At 41.0% G+C, this 23182-nt stretch overlaps 1 protein-coding gene across 1 annotated transcript in view; it reads left to right on the top strand.

Moving 5' to 3' along the window:
- The window catches only part of GABRA3 (gamma-aminobutyric acid type A receptor subunit alpha3), a gene marked incomplete at both ends in the record, with an annotated part of 136867 nt that overhangs the window by 111107 nt on the left and 2578 nt on the right, over positions 1-23182 (top strand). The window contains 2 exons of the mRNA XM_081222527.1: positions 6370-6522; positions 10617-10828. Coding sequence (XP_081078653.1) covers positions 6370-6522; positions 10617-10828 — 365 coding nt within the window. The remainder of the gene's footprint in view (positions 1-6369; positions 6523-10616; positions 10829-23182) is intronic.

Consider the following 23182-nt stretch of genomic DNA (forward strand, 5'->3'; position numbering starts at 1 on the left):
AGATGAGGGGGTGATTGTGAAATTGGAGTTGATCAGCTTTGGGTCAAGAATATTCCTTAAAAATGTTAGTAAGCCATACAATTCTTTTTATCTACAACTATTTGAACCTGATGAAGTTCCTTCTACAATGAAATTTTAACCTCAATACTTATTCTTCTTGAAGAGCAACCTTAAGTCTTCTAAGGGTTCATAAACCCATTGCTCTCTAGGCCTCTCAGGAGTTGGGTCATTTTCTGATGACAGTGGTGCTGCTTTAACCCGAGTGTGATGAATCCATGGCTTCACTCCAGCTAACTTGACAGATGAGTGTGTGGTAAGTAATATCACATGTGGTCCTGTCCACCTTGCGGTCAGCTGGCGCTCAGTCCCTTGTTTCCTCCAGGTTTTAAGGAGGACTCAGTTTCTGGGCTGGAAAGGATGTAACATTACCTCAGTTGTATGGGCACACCTGCTGGCAACAAACTCATGAACAGAGGTTAGTATAGTGCCCAGAGCTTTAACATAATTGGCAACTGCTAGATCTTTCAGAGCATTTATAGATTCTCCCACCCGGGCAGACACCTGGAATGGCCTACCGTACAATATTGCAAAGGGGCTTAATTTAAGCCTGCTTCTGGGAGCCACTCTGATCCATAGCAGGGCAACTGGCAAGGCCTTATCCCAAGTTAAATTAGTCTCTTGACATATTTTAGCAATGCTCCTTTTTAATGTATAATTCGTTTTCTCGGTTTTTCCTGTTGATTTTAGTCTCCAGGATGAATGTAGCTTCCAATTCATTTGCAGTGCTTTAGACACTTGTTGGGTTATGCTAGAGACAAAAGCAGGCCCATTATCACTTTGAAGGGAGTTAGGCACTCCAGATCAGGGGATAATGTCCTTAAGGAGGACTCTAACCACTTTGGAGGCTTTTTCTGTCCTGGGGCGATATGCCTCCACCCATCCTGAAAAAGTGTCCATAAATACTAGCAGGTACCTGAAATTTCCTGTGGCTCAAGGCATTTGAGTAAAGTCTATTTGCCAGTCCTCGGTGGGGTAGGTTCCTCTGTGCTGAGTCCCCATCTGGGGAAGTGTGACAGCAATTTCTGTGTTATTTTTAGCATAAATCATGCAATTTTGAGTGACTTGCTGGATGGCCCTTTGTAGGTTAGGCCCCATTATATATCTTTAAATCTGTTGTAAGGTGGCATCTCTCCCATAATGGGTACTATTATGAATGTGCTGCAGCACAGTGTCCAAGAGGCCCTCAGGAATCAAAACAATTCCTTGTACTTTACAGTTCTAGCCAAGTGAGGTGTGATCAAGAGTGAAACCCCATTCTTTGGCTCTCTCCTCCTTTCCTGAATACACTGGCTGGTATTTTGACAAGTCGATCTGTGGGAGAAGTGACCATATCATGGATTGTTAACCCCATTCCTTTGCTGCTTTCTTTGCAGCTTGGTCAGCTAACTGACTGCCCTTTATTATATGAGTCTCACCCTTCTGGTGGCCTGGGCAGTGCATTACAACCACTTGTGAGGGCTTATGGACTGCTTCTAATAGTGACAGGATTTCAGAAGCATGTTTTATGTCTTTATTGTTTGAAATGAGAAGCCCCCTTTCTTTCCAGTTTGCCCCATGAGCATGCACCACAGAGAATGCATAGTGAGAGTCTGTGTATATATTTACTTGCTTCCCTTTAGCGAGGAGCAGGGCTGTTGTCAGAGCAATGATTTCTACCTTCTGAGCTGAGCTCCCTGGGGGAAGGGCTTTTGCTTCAACAATCCTTTCAAGGTTTACCATCACATACCTAGTGCATCACCTACTTTGGTCCATGAAGCTGCTTCCATCGGTGAACAATTCCATATCTGGCTCAGCCAAGGTCTGTTAGAATACACTAGCTTGATGACGTGTAGGCAGTCGTGCTCTGGGGATTGTGCAACATCAATTGGGAGAAATGTGGCTGGATTTAGGGCTGAAGTGACCTGAAGTCTCACGTTGGGATTGTCCAGGAGAATAGCTTGGACTTTCCCATTCTCTCCGAAGTCAGCCAATAGCCCCCTTTCTGCTCCAGTAAAGAAAGGACATGATGGGCTTCCCTGGTGGCACAGTGGTTGAGAGTCCGCCTGCCGATGCAGGGGACACGGGTTCGTGCCCCAGTCCAGGAAGATCTCACATGCCGTGGAGCGGCTGGGCCCGTGAGCCATGGCCGCTGAGCCTGTGTGTCCGGAGCCTGTGCTCCGCAACGGGAGAGGCCACAACAGTGAGAGGGCTGCATACTGCAAATACAAACAAACAAACAAAAAAAGCAAATGAACACAAAACAAAAGCAAATGAATCAGTTCACAAATCAGGTAGAGTCCAACAGCGATTCCCCTCTCCAACAGGGTACCCCAATCAAATGAACAAATTGGCTTGTCCCTTAGAGCAAAAGCCCAAATTGAGAGGGGAAAATGTTCCCGGTTGTACACACCAGAGTGACTTACCCTACTATATGGAGCCCATCGGCTCCCAAATGTTGGTTCCTTGCTCCAACTGCCAAGCGCTGGGGCAGCTGGTGCCACTTCAGGGAATTTTGAAGGGAAGATCCTCAGGACATGTGGTCCCAGCAGCTGCTAGCGCCTTACCCAAAAATTCCCCAACCTGGGCTGGCTGGCCACAAGCAGCAAGGCTCCTGGCTAGCTTTGCCAAAAATTTGTTACCAAGCCCAAGCTCATTCTGCTTGCCACACAACAGGCCAATAAATCAGGAGATCAGTTGTTGGAGCAAGGAATAACAACCAATGGTTGAGTGGGACCACTAACGGTAGTTTGTTGACAGTTGACTGCTAATGGTTGCTTGCTTGGGGAGGAGCCCACTGTGACACCAACCAATGGCTGAGCGGGGCTGCTATAGCTCGTACCTGCCCCGCCCCTATTACACTCTCTGCCTCTGTCATCACACATCTCCCTGTGTCTCTCTCTTCTTTTGAAAAGAGAGCATCAGTCATAGCGTATTAGGTCCCATCCTACTCCAGTATGACCTCATCTTAACTAGCTATATCTGCAACAAGCCTCTTTTTAAAGAAGGTCACATTTTGAGGTATTCAGGGTACGAATTCACCATATCTTTCCAGGAGACATAGTTCAACCCATAACAAGTAGGAAGCCCAGGCAGAAAATATACATTGGGGCATTATCAAAATTGAAGATATTATTTAAAGATACAGGCCTGGATAAGAATGCCAAGGGAGTAAGACAGGAAAGAGTACTGAGTCATGACAATCTCAAATGTTGAGAATTTAAAGGAACCAGCAAAGGATATTGGACAGGTCATGATGTAAGAGGGAAACCACAAGAGCAACATGGCCTAGAAGTTTGGTGAAGAGATTCATTCCAGGAGGATGGAGTGCTCAATATGTAAAACGCTTCTGACAAATCCAGCATAATTTGATAATTATAATTAACTGATAATTAACTATTGGATTACAGAGTTGATGGGAGGATATAAAGTTAATACTCCAAAAGCACTCAAAGTTGTTTGTTATATAGTAAGAGCTTAACACGTGTTCACTCTTATTTTGAAGAGGGGTGATGTAGGCCAGCCCATATTCTGCTATGTGAACTTTAGGTTTTAACCCAATAAATTCATTCAAACAGCAGAGTGTAGTGGTTAGAAAGCATAAGCTGTGGAGCCAACCCATCTGGAGTTGAATTCAGGCTCTACTACTTACTAGCTGGGTAATCTTCTGCAAATTGCTCAGTCTCTCTTTGCCTCAGTTTATTGACCCATAAATGAGTATAACAATAGTACCGACCTCATAGGGTTATTGTGAAGATTAAATACTTTAAGAATGTTACATAGCAAATACTATAGAAGAGATTATTTTTCATTATTATTTACATGAGGACATTAATATATTTGAATGAACTCGTGTCAAAATTGCTCTGAGCAAGATGTGTTGGTACACTGTTAAGCGTATATTTTTGTAATAGGGACAATGCGGGCACACTAATGGTCCCATCCCACCAACAGTCAGTGTCACAGTGGTCCCCACAGTGGCAGTTTCCCTGGGTCATTGTCCTCAGGACTGGCCTCGTTTATGTGCTCTCCCCGTTTGCCCCAGCAGTTGCCACCCAAGGCCTGGAAGAGCAGTGCGCTGCAGCAGCCTCAGGCACACACACACATTGCAGCTTGTTGTCTTGGGTGAGTCTGAGTATGGGGTGTTTCAGGTCTCCATGCAGGCACACTGACAGGTAGACCAGCAGACTGGTGGAGATGGCAATGTTGTGACTGTGAATTTGGGAGACCCTCTGCTGGTGTGAAATGCCAGTTGAAGGTGCTACGGCTGGAACATTGTGACCTTGTAATAGGGGTGGTCGCTCATCGCATCTGATGTGCAAGGCCCCAGCACAGGCATTGTGAGGACGCCTCTGGCAGCAAGGGGAGGCCAGGAAGCTGGGGTGTTTGCCCTCCCCAAGGTCAGGGAGGACAGGAAACGGCCCCGGAGGAAATAATGCAGCTGCCTGGCCTGCCTGCTCCTACCAAGCCATCCCCGAGGTGGGGCAGTGCAAGCCTGGACAGACGAGCTGGCCGGGGCTACTGCACTAGGATACAGGATTTGACACTCTCCCCAAATGGTCTCTCCACGCCAGTACAGGGGACATTTGGTGCCCGGGCCTGGGGCCCAAGATGCCAGCCTCTGCCCACCCACATGCCAGGCATCTGCTACTGGATGGTGTGAACCCCTCAGATCGGCTGCTGTCCACGGCCCTGCAGTGCCCTCCTAGGATGTAACGGGCAGGGCAGGCGCACAGTGGTTAGCATGAGACCCTTGCCACGGGGGTCAGAGGGCCCACTCAGACAACAATCAGCTCACAGGGGTCCTCGAGTCAGAGAGTGTGGTGAGAGTGTGGATGGCGGCCTTCTCCCCAGGCCCTCCAGGCTTTCTGGCCTCAGGGCAGTGGGTGAGCTGGGTGGCCTGGCAGGTAATCTAGGGGGCCTGGGGACAGGCTGAGAGCTGTGTCCCACAGAGCTCCAGAGCCCCCTCTACCACTGCCCACTGGCCAGGCTCAGGCCTTGAAGCAGCAGTGAACCTCTCCCCCATCCCCACCTCAGCAACGTAATAGTGGTGGCAATCTCCATTCGTCACAGTCCATGGAAGCGTCAGATTCTCTCCAGTTTAAATAAAATCCTGAGGGCCAGCTGGGTCCTGGGCGCCTGGCTCCGTCAGTGATGATGGCTGGGCAGGGTCTGGGGACCTGGCCCTAAGGGCACCACCAGCTGAGACCTGCCCTTTCAGCTGGGCCTGGGCACTGATGGGAGGACCCAGACTGGGTGCTGAATGAACATTCCCACACAGGGTGACCGGCCTGCACAGTGCCCCCTCCTCTTAGCTAGGACCTGACCTCGGAGCCTTGGAACCTTGAACAAGTAAATTGAGCGGTAATGACATTGCTTTCCTTATGGGATTTGTTAAAAGCTGCAAGGAGGCATGGAGACCGAAATAAATGCCTCCCCTTCCTTTTCTTGTCAGAACAGAGAATAACATTTATTTTGGTGGAAGTTTACAGGAACATCATGACCTGACCACGACCTGACCTCAAGAACAAAGGATCTGACACCAAGAAGTTTGCAACAACTAACCACATCCCTCCCTCACCTTTCCTATAAAAGGGCTTTGTGGAAAGCTTTTGGGGAGTTCAGGGTTTTTAAGGTGTGAGCCACCCATCTCCTTGCATGGCCCTGCAATAATCCTTTCTTTGCTCCAGACTCCGACGTGTTTCAGTATTGTTTGGCCTCACTATGCATTGGGCACACAGACTTGCATTTGGTAACATTTTGGTAACATGACCATCTCACCCATGGCCCTGCAATAATCCTTTCTCTGCTCCAAACTCCAATGTTTTCATATTGTTTGGCCTCACTGTGCATTGGGCACACAGACTTTCATTTGGTAACAACGTGACCTAGGTGGACAGCTACAAGAACAAAGGATCCAACACTAAGAAGTTTGTAACAACTAACCACGCCCCTCCCTCACCTGACCTTTAAAAGAGCTTTGCTGAAAGCCTTTGGGGAGTTTGGGGTTTTTTAAGGCATGAGCTACCCATCTCCTTGCATGGCCCTGCAATAATCCTTTCTCTGCTCCAGACTCCGATGAGTTTCAGTATTGTTTGGCTTCACTGTGCATTGGGCACACAGACTTGCGTTTGGTAACATTTTCACCAAAAAATAAAAAACCCATCTCTGTACTACTTCATGATTATTAAAGAGATCTGGTTACGTGGACCTGAGAGGTGCTGCAATGTCTTGTTTTGAGTATAAGGTTAAGGAGCTCTGTGAACTGCATTGGGGCCCACCTTGATCCAACAATGTTTATTTGGCTGCATAATGTCTAATTTTACTCTCCAGGAGAATATGTCGTCATGACAACCCACTTCCATCTCAAGCGAAAAATTGGCTACTTTGTGATCCAGACCTACTTGCCATGTATCATGACTGTCATTCTGTCACAAGTGTCTTTCTGGCTCAACAGAGAGTCTGTCCCTGCCCGCACGGTCTTTGGTGAGTGTTGTTTTATGGAGAATGGGGCAGGGGCAGGGGTGAGGAAGGTGGAAGAACCATTACTGGAGTGAATGTGTGGAACACCTGAGCCCAGCATTAGTAACTAAGTCACTGGATCTTGGTGTTTCTAGCAACTGAATTCTTTAAAGGCAGTGGAAATAAGAGTGTTGGAGTATTAAGATTTACTGAAATGCTTCCTGTCTCAGTCAGGTTTGCTTCAGGAGCTGAAGAGGGATGGAGCCTTCAGTGAAAAGAAGAGGAAATTAGTGGGCAGAGCTAGAGAAAGTGAAGGGTGGAAAACGAAGCTGACAACAGAGAAGTAGATTGGGGCTTTCTTATGACCCATTTTTTTTATAGGACCATCTGACTTTGCTGCTTCTCCTCTAGACTTCTGAAAGTATGAATTATCTGATATTCAGTAAGAGCTATACAGAGTTTGAAGGTTTTTAAAATAGTACCTACAATTAGAGAAATTTTCTTCAATAGGAATTTACTGTTGTCTAAGAAGAGATTTACATGTCATTAGCACTTTTCCCTGGGAGAATTAAAGCACATAAAACATTTTCTGCCTGTTTTTCCCACTGTAAGATTTTTTTTAGGAGATAAACATTAATTAACTCCTTTAATCTACTAAACTGTCTCCATATACTTGGATACACTGAGTACTCACAAAGAAGACTTTTCTACCGATATTTCCTACTGATATCCTGAAGCTTTACTGTGTAGTTAGAGAGTAAATAATGTTGTTTCAGAAAGAAGAAGCATTTTAGATCAGGTAGAAGAGGAGACAGTAGTGGAGGAAGAGAAATAATAACCTGTAAAGTAAGAAAAAAGAAAAATAATTAGAAGGGTGTGATATCATAGAAGTCGAGAGGTGAGTGTTTCAAGAAGAAGGGAATAATCCTCTGGGGTGAATTCTGTGTGTTTAGGTAAAATGCAGATAAAACCTGTTGGGTATCATGATATGCTTGGTTGCTAGTTATTTGAAAAGAACAGTTCTAGTGGAGTTGGGGGAGAAGAATCTATATAGGAGTAGATTAAAGATGTGCAATTTTTGGAAATATTACAAACTAGATACCCTGAAAAATCTTCCGCTACAAAATCCTAAGAAAAGCAGAGAAAATATAGAAAACACTCTTTTTTAATACCTGAACTCATAAGAAATGAAAGAAAATACTCAGTGGCCCAAATGGAAGAAGGAAGTGAAAACTGGAATGTTAATCACATGAGCTTATACTGTTGTAGCAGGAAAATGGATGGATAGATGGACTACTAGTCTTGGTAGATAAGAATTTGAGTTTTAAGGTTACACAAGAAAGACTTTTAGTCTGAGTGAAATTAAGGGTTAGAACTAGGACTGTCGTAGGCTTAATAATGCCCCCCAATGATACCCATGTCCTAATCTCTGGAATTTGTGAATGTTAGCTTATATGGCAAGAAGGACTTTACAGATCTGAACTAAGTTAAGGGTTTTGAGATGGGGAGATTATCTTGCATTATCTCAAGCAACTTTAGTTGAGTGGGACAGACATTCATAATCAAAGAAGCATATTAGACTTTTAGAAGTGCTCAAAGGAAGTGAGGAGGGCAGTCACAAAAAGACTTTATAGAAGAGTCTTGAAAGAGAAGCACTGGGTGGCAGGCCTGGATCTCTGTTTGTTTGTTTGTTTTTTGTTTGTTTGTTTTTGTGGTACATGGGCCTCTCACTGTTGTGGCCTCTCCCATTGTGGAGCACAGGCTCTGGACGCACAGGCTCAGCGGCCATGGCTCACGGGCCCAGCCGCTCTGCGGCATGTGGGATCTTCCCGGACCAGGGCATGAACCCATGTCCCCTGCATCGGCAGGTGGACTCTCAACCACTGCGCCACCAGGGAAGCACCTGGATCTCTTTTTAAATGCCAAACATCTTTGTCCATCCATGAAGTGCCCCAAATTCTTGATTGAGGGTCCTACTAGTTCTGACTAGCTAAGAGCTCTTCACAAGATGACAGTTTTAATTAAGCCTTAGAGACTAGAGTTCTAAACATCTCTACTGAGATATGGCACAAAAATACTTGTGTTGTAATATAATTCCCTCCATCCATGCTTTGTTACTGCCATGAATGTGTGAGTGTGGACAATTGCATTTGCTGATAACCATAAATGAGATAACGTGTTTCTTCTGTGAATCACTTCTTGCTCAGTGTGATCAGAGGGTTACTGAGCCTTAGATCAATTCTCAGAATTTACCAGGCTACAAATTCAGATAGTTTGTTATGAGGTGCTAGCTGTATGGCTAATTCCTGACAGGGTTTAAAATGTGTTTTTTCTAACTCTCTGCCTAGTTTGTGCAAAGGTGCTCCTTTAGGATCTGTCTGCTGAAACTGTATTAAGTCTTTTCCAGTCTGGATTTTCATTTATATAGTAAATATGTAAGTAAGGTACTCAAGGAATCAAGATGTGAAAGGAGGGTCCAGAGGCTGCAGCACACATGGCTGTCTCTCTGGGTAGAGTTAATAGTTAATAGGCCACATCTGCTTGCTTCTCTGTGTAACATCTCTCACCCCATTAGGACTACCTTCCATGCCCTATTTGACCTAGGCTCATGAGGGTCACATTCCCCATCTTCTTGAGGAATCAGAAAGAGGTTCTGACTATTCCTTCTTCCTCAATTCTGGATGATTTTGGGTACACAACTGCACCATCAAAATTCTGGGGGAGACAGTAGGGAATATTCATAGATGGGGAGAAAAAGGCAAGGAGAGATTAAAGAAGTTGCCCAAGATACAAAGCAAGTAAGTGGCAGAATTGAGGACTTCCTACTTCTAGTGTAGATATTCAAGACTAGAATACTCTTGCTAACAATTATAAAATTACTATTATTATTGTTAAAATGTGATTATAATTAGACTACTATAATTAATTATATAATTATGGCAATACTATTGTTAATAACAACAGTAAAAATAAGAGTGATGTTAATTATAGAAGCTGCTATTTATTGAGTGAGTATTCTGTGCCAGATATTGTGCTGTGGGCTTTATGAACATCATCTATCTCATTTGATTCCCCAACAAATCTCTGAGTCTGGTATCATCACACACATTTTACACATGACAAAACTTAGAGGGGTAAAACACCTTGTTCAAGGTCATATTACAAGTAAGTGGGATTGCCAGAATTTGAGTCTATTTCAGTTTGACTCTAAAGCTCATATTGTTAACCACAACACTATATAGCTCATATGTATATCTAATATATGAACAGATTAGAAATAAATTTTTTAATAGAATTTAAAAGTGAATAAAAGAAAGCCTTAAATTTAGGTTAATAAACACCACCAAGAAAAAGAAGCAATCCATTTAAAAGCAAGCTGTGGTTTGTCAAAAACTCATAAGAAACAGTTGTTAGAATAGTTTTAGTTGTTCACAAATTCAATAGGACCTAGACTGTGATGCAGCTGAAGAACAATTTTCCGCAATAGTTTGTTGTGTTATTAGGAGAATAGTGTCCACAATAAGGGAAATGAAACTCCTACTAAGCTCAGACCATGTCCTGAGTCTTGGGCTCAGTTCTGGTCTGTTCAGAAGATAACTACCAGAATGGGGAAGGAGGAGAAACGAAAGAAGGAACTGGCCATGTTCTGGAGATGAACAGACACACAAGGAACTATGGCCACCCTCTCCAACTCTCTGAAGTCCCATCCCAGAAATGAAGAAGCAGACTTTTCTTTCTTGTGTCGCCAGAGAGAGCTCTGAGATCAGTCAGTGGGTCAGGAGTTAGAGAAAGGCAGGTTTCAGTTCATAAGGTAGATTTTTCTAATTAGAAAGCTCTCTCACAATGAAATAGGTTACCTACTTTTCAATGGAAATGTTTAAGCAGAGGTTAGAGGACAACTTTTAAGTGCTATACTAGAGATTCCTATTCCTGTGATAATTGGGATGGGGTGGTTACTAGGTAGAACCATTCTGTTTTGACATTCTCTGGTTTTTACTTTAAAGGGACCATTTTGGGTGGGGTGTAGCTCCTCCTTTCAAGCAGGAAGTTGGTGATATCATCAGATATGCTCTAAATGTCTTTCACTGGCAACTGGTTCTCATTTTCTCTCTCCCCAGGTGTCACCACTGTTCTCACCATGACCACCTTGAGTATCAGTGCCAGAAACTCCTTACCTAAAGTGGCATATGCGACGGCCATGGATTGGTTCATAGCCGTCTGTTATGCCTTTGTATTTTCTGCGCTGATTGAATTTGCCACTGTCAACTACTTCACAAAGCGGAGTTGGGCTTGGGAAGGCAAGAAGGTGCCAGAGGCCCTGGAAATGAAGGTAAGATACAGGAAGGGTGGGGGCTGGGAAGCACTCCCTGAGAGAACTGTATTGGAACCAGGAGTGGGCAGCCTGCAGCCTGTGGGAACTGGCCAGGGCTGTGTGCTATTCACTGGGGTCATCAATCCAATTCTCAACTGGAGTGCTTCTTGGCAGTGTGGAGTGTTTGCTGGGGGCAAATAAAAGAGGGTAGGTATCATGGAGGGCTGATGTCTTGCGGTGAGGGATCAAGCATAAGTGTGGTACTGCTGAACCCAAGGGGAACCTGTTGTACCCAGAAGAGTGGACTTTTATCTTCAACCCAGAAAACAGTCTCTAGGGCCACTTCTGCCCCTCACTTTTCCAGTATGTTCCCATTACCATCAAACAAAAGTGATCATCATTCCTTCTATGTCTTTGCTTATTTTTTACTCTCTACCTGGAATGTTCTTTTCTTATTTTGCTGCCTGATAAAGACGTGCTTAGTCTTTAAGACCCAGATGAAGTGCTATTTTCTCCATAGAATATTTCCAGAATCATGCAGATAGCTTTAGCTTTTCTTGGGGTGGGGGGAGGGTGCTCATGTTATTAAGAGCATTTATTTGTATTAGAGTTATTTGTCTGCTTCCTCACTAGACTGAACTTCTTGAGGGCAGGGGCTTGTCTGCATTCTTTCTAACTAACTAGTATCCTTGCACAGCATCTGACTCATAGTAAAAGCTGAATAAATGTTAATTGGATTAGTAGATGGGAAGGAAGAAAAAAGAGAGAAAAAATGCCAGTAAACCACCTGGAATTGGTAAAAATAAAAACATGAATACAGTGAAATCAAGATTGTTGTCCTTGGCTGCTTTAAAAGAGTTCAGATCTCTAGCTCTAGATGAAGACTAACCCAAGATGCTAAAAGGAACTGGCAGATATGGTCCCAGAACCGTTGTAGTACTCTTTGAAGAATCATGGAGAAGAGAAAACATAATGAAGACTTTTCAAACCGGAGGAATAGATTTCATAGAATATAGACTGGTGAGTTGGAAAAATTTTAGAATAGATTTTAACTATTTATTTAGATAGAATTTATTAACTCCTTGCTATAAATTATGAAGAAATAACCAGTCCCTGTCATCTCCCAACTTTTATTTGTTATACTACTTTTTCTGCATTGTCAAGTTTTATAGCATTTACATGCTTTTATGCAGCCATAATTTCTATGGTTGATTAGTCATAGTTCTATATTTACATAGGCTCTCTTCTCAAAATAGTCCTTTTATCCATTTTTTGTTCATTGCTTAGTTATCTCAAGGCTGTCCTCTGGAAGTTCCTTTAAGAAGGGTTCATGGGAACCATATTTCTTACCATCTTACATGTGTAAAATTATCTGTCAATTGTGTTTATACTTAAATTATATTTGGGCTGTTGTACAATTTGTGGGTCACATTCTCTTTCTCTGATGTCCACATAGACATTGGTTGCTATATTCAGTTCTAGCACTGAATGTTGGTATGAAGAAATTTAAAACCTGCCTGAGAATCTCTCACATAATGGGGGAGGGGTGATTTTATGGCCTAGAAACCCATATGAATGTGTCTTTTATTTACAAATACCAGTTACTTTACAAGGATATATCTTGGTCTATCTTTATGAATTTTTCCTAGGACAGCATGTTGCCCTTTAAGCCTATGGATTCACAAGTGTCTTTGTTTCAGGAAAGCTTTCCTGAAACATATCTTTGATCTGTTATCTTCCTAGAAGCACAGATTATACATATAATAGAACATTGTCTTCCATATCTACCATTTTTCTCTAGTAATTTGTAATTGTTATTTTCCATTTCATTTTTCTCAAGTGTGTCTTCCATGTCTCTGAACATTTTCACCCATACCTATTCTCCTTCATTTCTATAGCAGTATTATTTTTCCTTATATTCATTTTATGATTTCTGCTGACTTAGCTTTTCATGTATTCTATGTTTGTTTTGTGTGTTGTTACACAGTCCTTTATTGGTTATGTCTTCTCCTTGTAACATATTTTGCATCAATACCATATTATTTTTTTCAATTGTTACTTGAAGTTGTATTAGAGGAGTTCTTTACTAGCACTACTATGTGTGAAAGTATCATTTTGGGGAGGGACTGAGAGAATGAGTAGGATAGTAGTGAGTAGTTGAGAGTAAGTAGTTGAAAGTGAGTAGTTTGACTGTGATCTGTTATCTATATAAATTCTTATAAATAACTCACAAGAAAGTCCTCTATGTATGGTGTAGTGTGTGTGTGTGTGTGTGTGAGTGTGTGCACGCACACATGTGTACTATCGTATCCTCTAATTTTTCCAGTCTCTACCTCCTCTCTACTCTGTGGTGGTCAAACAGTATTCCAGGATGTTCTCACTACCAGCCTTAAAACCATTTTGTTTCAAAACAAGGGTCATTTGTTCTCTCACTCAGGTCCTGCCACCCACCTTTTAGGACTCTATTCTTGGCCTGAAATCCAGAACAGTAGGCATCCTCAGTGTCTTCTTCATCCTGATACAATTTTTAGTGCATTTGTGTCTTCTTCACCCTGATACAGTTTTTACTGCATTTGGGAGCCCTTACTTTTTGGGATGAGAAAATGCTTTCAATTTTCATCAAAGGTGGAGTTTTGGTTTCTATATCTCATTTTCCTTATAATTTTGATTGGTTACAGAGAAGGGAGCAAAGATGTCCTTACTCTGACATATTAGACTGAAAAGTCTCTAGAATATATTATTACACAGATGTTTTAAGAACAGATAGCACTAACTATTGATAGCCAGCCTGAGTTCACTAAGAAGAAATTATGCCAAACTAACCTTAAGAAAATTCATGAGAAGTTTACTAGACTGGTGGAACAGGAAATATATACATTTTATCAAGACATCTGACTAACTTTTTAAAATTATGTCTTCATGAAGAAGAAACAGCAGTTGAAAAAGTAGTACAATTATGCTGATGTAGTTGGTTGACCAACTGAAGTCAAATGTAATTCACTGATGGAAGGTCATCAACCTGAATGGAGGTTCCTGTGATAAGCCACAGGACTTTGTCCTTGAACCTTCCCTCTTAAATGCTGTCATCTGTGACTTAAATGAAGATATATAATGTAGGAGATTCAAATTTGTAAAGTGGCATTAATGAAGAGGAGTATCTTCTGAATTAGAATCAAAGAGAATTTCTGAAGTTTGAAAGAACAGGCTGAAATCAACAGATTAACATTTTCTTTTCTTTTTAAATTTTTTTATGGGAGCATAATTGCTTTACAGTGTTGTGTTAGTTTCTGCTGTACAATGAAGTGAATCAGCTACATGTGTACATATATGCCCTCTCTCTTGGACCTCCCTCCCACTCAACCCCCCATCCCACCCATCTTGGTCATCACAGAGCACCAAGCTGAGCTTCCTGTGCTTTATAGCAGGTTCCGATTAGCTATCTATTTTATACGTGTTAGTGTATATATTCTTACACATAGATTCTAAAAAAGTTAGTTCTGGGATAAAAAAAACTTAACAAAAATTGTATGTTTTAAATAAGATGCTGGGATATAGGAAAAGGACAAATTTAATATAAGCCATCCATGTGGTTTAACTCTTGAGAAGCCAAATTTTGTTTGAGTCTGACTTAGGAGTTACCTAGACCAAGTGAGATGATAAGCCCCTTTTATTCTATACAGGTTGGGCCATGTTTAAAATATGCTGTTCCCGTTTGTTTACTACAGTGGAGAAGGGACAAATGCATTAAGGGGATGATGATTGCTAATTTCAGATATCTGAAAGGCAGTCATGGATACCTTGTGAAAAATGTGGTAGACTTTTTTTTGTGACTGGGAAGAGATGCAGTGGTGGTTTGAAGGTAGAGAGAGCACTAGAATAGATTAAGAAACTGTAAATGTAGATGTCAAAAATGATAACTGTTTCTCCAATTCCAAGGAGTACTGAAAATGAAAAAAAGAGAGCAAAAAGAATCATCTAAAAGTCTTCTGCAAATATGGTGATCTCAGTCATCCTCCTTAGTCCCTCTCCATGGTCAGTCTATTTAAGTTATTGAAAGGATGTTGATTATGAGATTTGAAAAAAAATACTATGGAATGTGTAAAAATGGATCTCTAATGTGAGGGTGCTGTGCTTTGTCTACACTGCTACAATATGAATGAACTAACAGTGAGAACCACTGACCCACAGGACAAAAAAATGAAGTGCATTAAAAGTAAAAATAGTGAAATTTAATCATAATTTATTCTGCTTTTCTCCTTCTTTAAAGAGACATATTAAACCGTATTTGCCTCACAAAGCTAGAATGGTGAGCACAAAACTGTTTAGAACTAATAAAAATGATTTAAAAATCTATTTCTGATCTGTACTATGATCAAGGATTAGATAAAATGTGAGGGGAAAGATAAAGGAAAGGAAAAGAAGGGTAGGTAGGAACAAAAACTCATTTTCAAATGAAGACAAATGACTAATGACTACATTATAATAGCACTCTGCAAAACAGATGAACTCTGGGCTTCTGAGGAACAACTACATGTTTTATCACTGCTTCCTTTAAAAATCCCATTAAAATGAGGGTAAAGAAATAAAATAGGTTTAAACCCACAAGTACCAGGAGATCTGGATAAGGATTTCAGTCACACAAGAGATTGTAATGCATTTTTCAAGAAAAATGAATGGGGAAAGAGAGAATAAGAACTGATTTATCAAGCTGGAGTAAGATAGAACCCCAGAGAAACTCAGTATTCAAGGTGCTTGGTACATCAGACAATAAATCATGGGGCTGCAATTAGGGGGATTGGCTAAAGTCTGTGTACAAAATAGTCAAGACCCCAGAGTCTGCCCAACATGTAAAATGTCTACAGCCAGATGTATACTTTCCTGAAGAACAGCAGAAGCTTCTCTTCTAAAGAACCTGAATGTCTCCAGAGAAAAGACCTCTACATAGTGACATTTTGGAGTACCCCATAAAATGACCTCCTTCCAAATAATCTTCTTAAATCATAGTTTGCAAATCAACAAGCCCAGCTCAGGTACACTGAGCATACAGACATCTTTTATGTTGCCAAATAAAACTGGGATACCAAGGATTACCAAAATGAAATTTTCAATGTGAAAAAGAAAAGATTAAAAAAAACAAAACTCATCTTGGCAGGAACAGAGATAATTCAGGGAATTAAAGAGAATTTAAGAAAAACAAAAGTAAACTTTACCTTATATTTGTAAATATATACATAAAATAAGAATAGGATGCTAATATAAAAGGAAATCAGAGAATAAAGAAGAGCTTTTGAAATGAAAAATAACTGCCAAAATAAAAATTTCAATAGAGAGGTGGGAAAATAAACTGAAGAGAATCTCCCTACAAGTAGGGTAAAAAGGAAATAAATGGAGAATGTAAAAGAAAAGGTTAACGGGCTTAGAGATGAATCCAGAAAATTCATCCAACTCAGAAGCTGCAGAATGAGTGAACAGAGAAACGGGAACAAAGGAAATTAACAAAGAACAAGACATCTTTAAAAATGGAAAGATATAAGCATCCAGATTGAAACTGTCCACATAGGCCCACATAAAGTCACATCATCTTGCAATTTTAGAAAACCAGGGATAAATGATAGTCTAAAGAGATTCTAGAAAGACAGTAAATGTTATCTACAAAGAAATGATTAGCAGAATGGCATCAGACTTCTCAGCTACATTGGACGCTGGAAGACAGTGGAGCTGTAAACCCTATATCTGAGGGTTTGAATCCAATGCCTAGCCAAAGTATCACTTAAGTGGAAAGGTAGAGTAGTTATTTTCAGACCTGCAGGAACTCAGAAATGTCACTTCCCATGCATTCCACCTTAGGAAAATACTGGAGGATATGTTCTACTAAAACAAGAGAATAGAACAAAAAAGGGAATGACATTGGATCCAGAGAAGAGGGTACCCTACAGAAGAGATAGATGAAGGGAATATGTAAGATGAAATCTATGCAGCAGGCACACCTGGAGAGGAACCAGTGCAGTTTGTGGCAAGAGGCTAGAGGTATTTATATAGTCATTTATAATGATGTTATTGATTATTGATTGAACTAAAAATATTGTTATAATTGTATTGGAAGATGGAGGAAGGGTTGCATAAGTGAGGTAAATCATTATAATGACAAGACGAATGGTTATGTGCAAAACAGATAGCAGTATAAGCGTATTACTTAGAAATATATAAATAACTGTTAGAAGTATCAGCTAAGAGAATTAAAAATAATTATGAATTGCTGGACAAGGTTGGGATACATGGGGATAAGGATTTCCTGGTTTTCATTATAAGTCTTTACATTTATTTCTTTTTAACTAGGTGCATTATTACCTTGATTCAATTTTTTGAAAATTAAAAATAATAAAAGCAAATTAAGATGAAGAAATAAGCCTCTACTTTTTTTTTTCCTGTGGTATGCGGGCCTCTCACTGTTGTGGCCTCTCCCATTGCAGAGCACAGGCTCCGGACGCGCAGGCTCAGCGGCCATAGCTCACAGGCCCAGCCGCTCCGCGGCATGTGGGATCCTTCCAGACCGGGGCATGAACCCACGTCCCCTGCATCGGCAGGTGGACTCTCAACCACTGAGCCACCAGGGAAGCCCTAAACCTCTACTTTTAAAAAGAAGACAGTTATTATTCTTAGAACTGCTTTTAAAGTATTCATAAATTCTTAGCTAAATTTTGGAAACACAGTAATTCTCATGCTTTATTTCTTATTTTCAGGTAAGTATATTTGAATGCTCTAGAATAATATTTTATTTTATTTTACATTAGAGAAAATGCTCAACTTCCATTCATAGTTTGGAAAAGTTTACTTTCTTATCATTAATGGCTTTTAAAAATTTGTCTGATATGAGAATTGCTACTCCAGCTTTCTTTTGATTCCCATTTTCATGGAGTATCTTTTTCCATCCCCTCACTTTCAGTCTGTATGTATCCCTAGGTCTGAAGTGGGTATCTTGTAGACAGCATATATATGGGTCTTGCTTTTGTATCCATTCAGCCAGTCCATGTCTTTTGGCGGGAGCATTTAATCCATTTACATTTAAGGTAACTATCGATATGTATGTTCCTATTACCATTTTCTTAATTGTTTTGGGTTTGTTTTTCTAGGTTCTTTTCTTCTCTTGTGTTTCCCACTTAGATAAGTTCCTTTAGCATTTGTTGTAGAGCTTGTTTGGTGGTGCTGAATTCTCGTAGCTTTTGCTTGTCTGTAAAGCTTTTGATTTCTCCATCGAATCTGAATGAGATCCTTGCTGGGTAGAGTAGTCTTGGTTGTAGGTTCTTCCCTTTCATCACCTTAAGTATATCATGCCACTCCCTTCTGGCTTGCAGAGTTTTTGTTGAGAAATCCACGTTAGGGAAGTTTTCAACTATAATCTCTTCAAATATTTTCTCAGTCCCTTTCTTTTTCTCTTCTTCTTCTGGGACCTCTATAATTCGAATGTTGGTGTATTTAATGTCGTCCCAGTAAGTGAGAAAGAGAGAAACAAATACCGCATGCTAACACATATATATGGAATCTAAAAAAAAAGAAAAAGGAAAAAAAAGGTTCTGAAGAACCTAGGGGCAGGACAGGAATAAAGATGCAGACGTAGAGAATGGACTTGAGGACACGGGGAGGGGGTAGGGTAAGCTGGGATGAACTGAGAGAGTGGCATGGACTTATAAATACTACCAAATGTAAAATAGATAGCTAGTGGGAAGCAGCCACATAGCACAGGGAGATCAGCTCTGTGCTTTGTGACCACCTAGAGGGGTGGGATAGGGAGGGTGGAAGGGAGACACAAGAGGGAGGAGATATGGGGATATATGTATATGTATAGCTGATTCACTTTGTTATAAAGCAGAAACTAACACACCATTGTAAAGCAATTATACTCCAATAAAGATGTTAAAAAAATTGGGGGCATTCCTGTAAAAATAGCTACAAATTGAGTCACCATTTGATATTTTCTCTCTGGAGTGAATGATATTCACTGTGGGTTAGCTTGTATTCATAAACTGGTGGCCTTCCCACCCTTTTTTAAAGTAGGTATAAATGCCCTGACAACAGTCATACTCTATCCCTGGTGAATCGAACGAAACAGAAACAAACTGGTGGATCAGCCAAGATGGCATAGTAGAAAGACCCTGAGCTCACCTCCTCTCATGGACACACCAAAATCACAACTATTTGCAGAAAAACCATTGATGAAAAAGACTGGAATGTGCCAGAAAAGATCTTCTACAACTAATGTATGAAGAAGGAACCAAACAAGATGGATAGGAGGGGTGGAGTCGCAATATAGGCAAGTTCCATAAACCCAGGTGGACAATCCACAAACAGGAGGATAAGTACCATTGCAGAGGTTCTCCCCAACGAGAGAGGGGTCTGACCCTATGTTGGGCTCCATAGCCTGTGGGTCATATACTGGGAAAACGAGCCCCCAGGGCATTTGGCTTTGAAGACCAGCAGGGCTTACTCTCCAGAGTCTCAGAGAGCTGTGGGAAGTAGAAACTGTACTCTTAAGGGGTGCACACAAACTCTCACATGCTCCGGGATCCAGGGCAGAAGCATTAATAGGAGCCTGGGTCAGAGCTACCTGCTGATCTGGAGAGTCTCCCAGAGAGGTAGGAGGCAACTGCAGCTCACCCTGGGGACACAGACACTGGTGGCAGCCATTTGGGGAGCTGATTCTACCATGAGGACACTGGTGCTGGTAAGCACCATTGTGAAATCCTCCCTCTAGCTTATAAGCCTCAGGACCCATCCCTGCCTGTAGGCAAAAGTGCTGAGACACCTCATGCCAAACAACTAACTGGGCATGGGCACAGCCCCACCCACCAACAGACAGGTTGCCTTAAGACCCCCTGAGCCCACAGCTGCCCCTGGACATGTCCCTGCCCACCAGAGGGCACGGGATCTGCCCCACAAACCAGTGTGCAGGCACCAGACCCAGGACCCCCAGGGACCTCCAGCCAGAGACCGTGGGACCTAGCTTCACCCACCAGTGGGTAGGCACCATCCTCAGAACCCCCTGGGCTCTGGACCCGCCCTCCAGTGATCCTGCCCTAGCCCTGGGACCAGCCTCACCCACCAGCAGACAAAAACAATTAACAAAATGGCAATAAGAACATACAAATCAATAATTACTTTAAATGTAAATGGACTAAATGATACAATCAAAAGACACAGAGTAGCTGAATGGATAAAAAACAAGACCCATATATATGCTGCCTACAAGAGACACACTTCAGATCTAAAGACACACACACAGACTGAGGGGTTGGAAAAAAAGTATTCCATGCAAATAGAAATGAAAAGAAAGCCAGTGTAGCAATACTTATATCAGACAAAATAGACTTTAATAAAGACAGATAGAGGAGATGAGGAAGGATATTACATAATGATCAAGGGATCAATCCAAAAAGAAGATACAATAATTGTAAATATATGTATGCACCCAACATAGGAGCACCTAAATACATAAAGCAAATATTAACAGACATAGAGGGAGAAATTGACAGTAACACAATAATAGTAGGGGACTTTAACACCCCACTCACATCAACAGGCAGATCATCCAGACAGAATATTAATAGGGAAACACTGGCCTTAAATGACACATTAGACCAGATGGACTTAATTGATGTTTATAGGACATTTCATCTGAAAGCAACAGAATATACATTATTTTCAAGTGCACATGGGACATTTTCCTGGAGGGATAACATGCTAGGCCACAAAACAAGCCTCTGTAAATTTAGGAAAATTGAAATCATATCAAGCATCTTTTCTGACCGTAACACCAGGTGAGCAGGAACCAACCACAAGAAAAAAACTGCAAAAAACACAAACATATGGAGGCTAAAAAATATGCTACTAAACAACCAATGAATCACTGAAGATATCAAAGAGGAAATTTAAAAATACCTGGAGACAAATGAAAATGAAATCACAGTGATCCAAATCTTTGGGATACAGCAAAAGCAGTTCTAAGAGGGATGTTTATAGTAATACAAGCTTACCTCAGGAAACAAGAAACATCTCAAATAAAGAACCTAACCTTACATCTAAAGGAGCTAGAAAAAGAAGAACAAACAAAACCCTAAGTTAGTAGCAGGAAGGAAATCATAAAGATCTGAGCAAAAGTAAATGAAATAGAGACTAAAAAAACAATAGAAAAGATCAATGAAACTAAAAGTTGGTTCTTCAAATAGATAAACAAAATTGATAAACCATAGATAGTATCTGAGTCTCATCCACTCTTTCCTTAGCTGTCATCTGGCCCCAGGTACCTCCCCACATATGCTCTGGATATCTCCCACCCTCTCAGTAAACTGGTGCAAGTGATTACTTCTCTTCCACCTGCATTTTCTCCCCTTTCTATTGGCTTACTGACCTCCTCCTGATCCATCATGCTCCCTGCCTCTTTTGAATTCACTTGACTCAGCATTTGTGCCTTTCTGTGTACTTTTTATGTTCTCCCTTATATTTTAGTTCTCTCTTGTTTTAATTACTCTTCCTCATTAGGCAGCCTAAAATTTACCATCTTAACCATTTTTAATAAGTATGTTCACAATGTTCACAATGTACAACCAAATTCCAGAACTTTTTCATCTTGCAAAACTGAAACTCTGTCCCCATGAAACCAGAAATTCCCATTCTCCTCTCCAGTCTCCCCCTGGCAACCACCATTCTACTTTCTGTCTCTATGAATCTGACTTCTCTCAGTACCTCATATAAGTGGGATCACAGTATTTCTCTTTTTGTGACTGGCTTATTTCATGTAGCATAACGTCCTTAAGGTTCATTCATGTAACCTGTGTCAGAATTTCCTTCCTTTTTAAGGCTGAATAATATCCCACTGTATGGATGGAGTTTCATTGTATTCATCTTTTGGCTATTGAGAATTATGCTTCTATGAACATGGGTGTACAAGTATCTCTTTAAGACCTTGCTTTCAGTTTGCGGGGTATATACCCCAAAGTGGAATTGCTGGGTCATATTTTAATTCTATTTTTAATTTTTTGAGGATCTGACATACCATTTTTCATAGCAGATGTACCATTTTACATTCCCAACAGTAAGCAAGGGTTCAAATTTCTCCATATCCTTGTCTACACTTGTTATTTTCTTTTTTTATTTTATTGCTCTTATTGTTGATAGTAGGCAGCCTAATGGGTGTAAGGTGGTATCTCACTGTGGTTTTGATTTGCATTTCCCTTATGACCAGTGATATTAAGGATCTTTTCACATGCTTATTAGCCAATTCTATATCTTCTTTGAGAAGAAGATATTCAAAGTCTATTCAAGTCCTTTGCCATTTAAAAAATTAGGTTGTTTGCATTTAAAAATTGGGTCTTTGTCTGATTTGTCCTTGAATCCAACATAGCATATATTCCATTACTTTGCCCCACTTCTGAAAACTGGGGTTCAGGAAAGCTGGATGGATGTTATGGGGATAACACAGAGTCACAGGACCATATCTGCATATACTCTGAGGTCCTGGTGGTCTCGGGTATGTTCAGGGCTTCAACTAGCTCTCTAATTAGCACTTCTGGAAATAATAAACGTGAGTGCCATCTGAGAAAAACTCTTGAGTTGGACATGCATTGATCCATAAAAGTTCTCCTTACCTCAATCCAAAATCCACATGAGGTGGCCTTCTAGAAAGAAAAGTGTCCTTGTCCTCAGGTCAAAATGCTTGGAGGAATTTGGAAGAGTCAATTTCATTTTGGTGGTATGGGAATTACTCCAGGATGAACTATAGAGATATGCTGTCTGTATAGGAGAGGCCAAGACTCAGGAGGAAAAAACTAGAAATCACATCAAGAATCTTCATTTGGGGGGTCATTTTTCATTCTGTAAACATCTATCATGTAGCTAAGAGCCTGGCATTGGCTAAGGAGGTAGGAACAGAATTGCATCTTGGTCAAAGTTAAGTCAGTCTAGTTTGTATCTATCAAATTCCAGGGCATAGAGAATTATTAGAAAACTAGATGCAGAAATGGGAATTATTAACCATTAATCTCTGCCTCCTGCTTCTGTCTTCTCAGCACTACAACTTTTGCTTTGATTTCCCTTCTTTGACAATTTAGGTAAAAATTATAGTGGCTGATTAAAATGTGCCATGATGGAAAGGGCGAGGGAAATTAAAAGGTAATTTTCTTTTATTACTTAAAAAATATGTGATTAAGTCAACTGCTGCTTCTCCACCTATAGAACACAAAGTGCCTACAGAGCTAAATAAAGTGTTTGCTGTTCAGAATGATTATTTCAGAGACTTGGTCGTAACCAGCTAATAAGATGACTAAATGAAATAATATATGTGAGTGTGAAAGCTTCTAGCAAAGTCAGGGTAGTGGTTTT

Source organism: Mesoplodon bidens (genome assembly GCF_964165515.1).
Source record: "Mesoplodon bidens genome assembly, chromosome: X".
NCBI lineage: Eukaryota > Metazoa > Chordata > Mammalia > Artiodactyla > Ziphiidae > Mesoplodon > Mesoplodon bidens.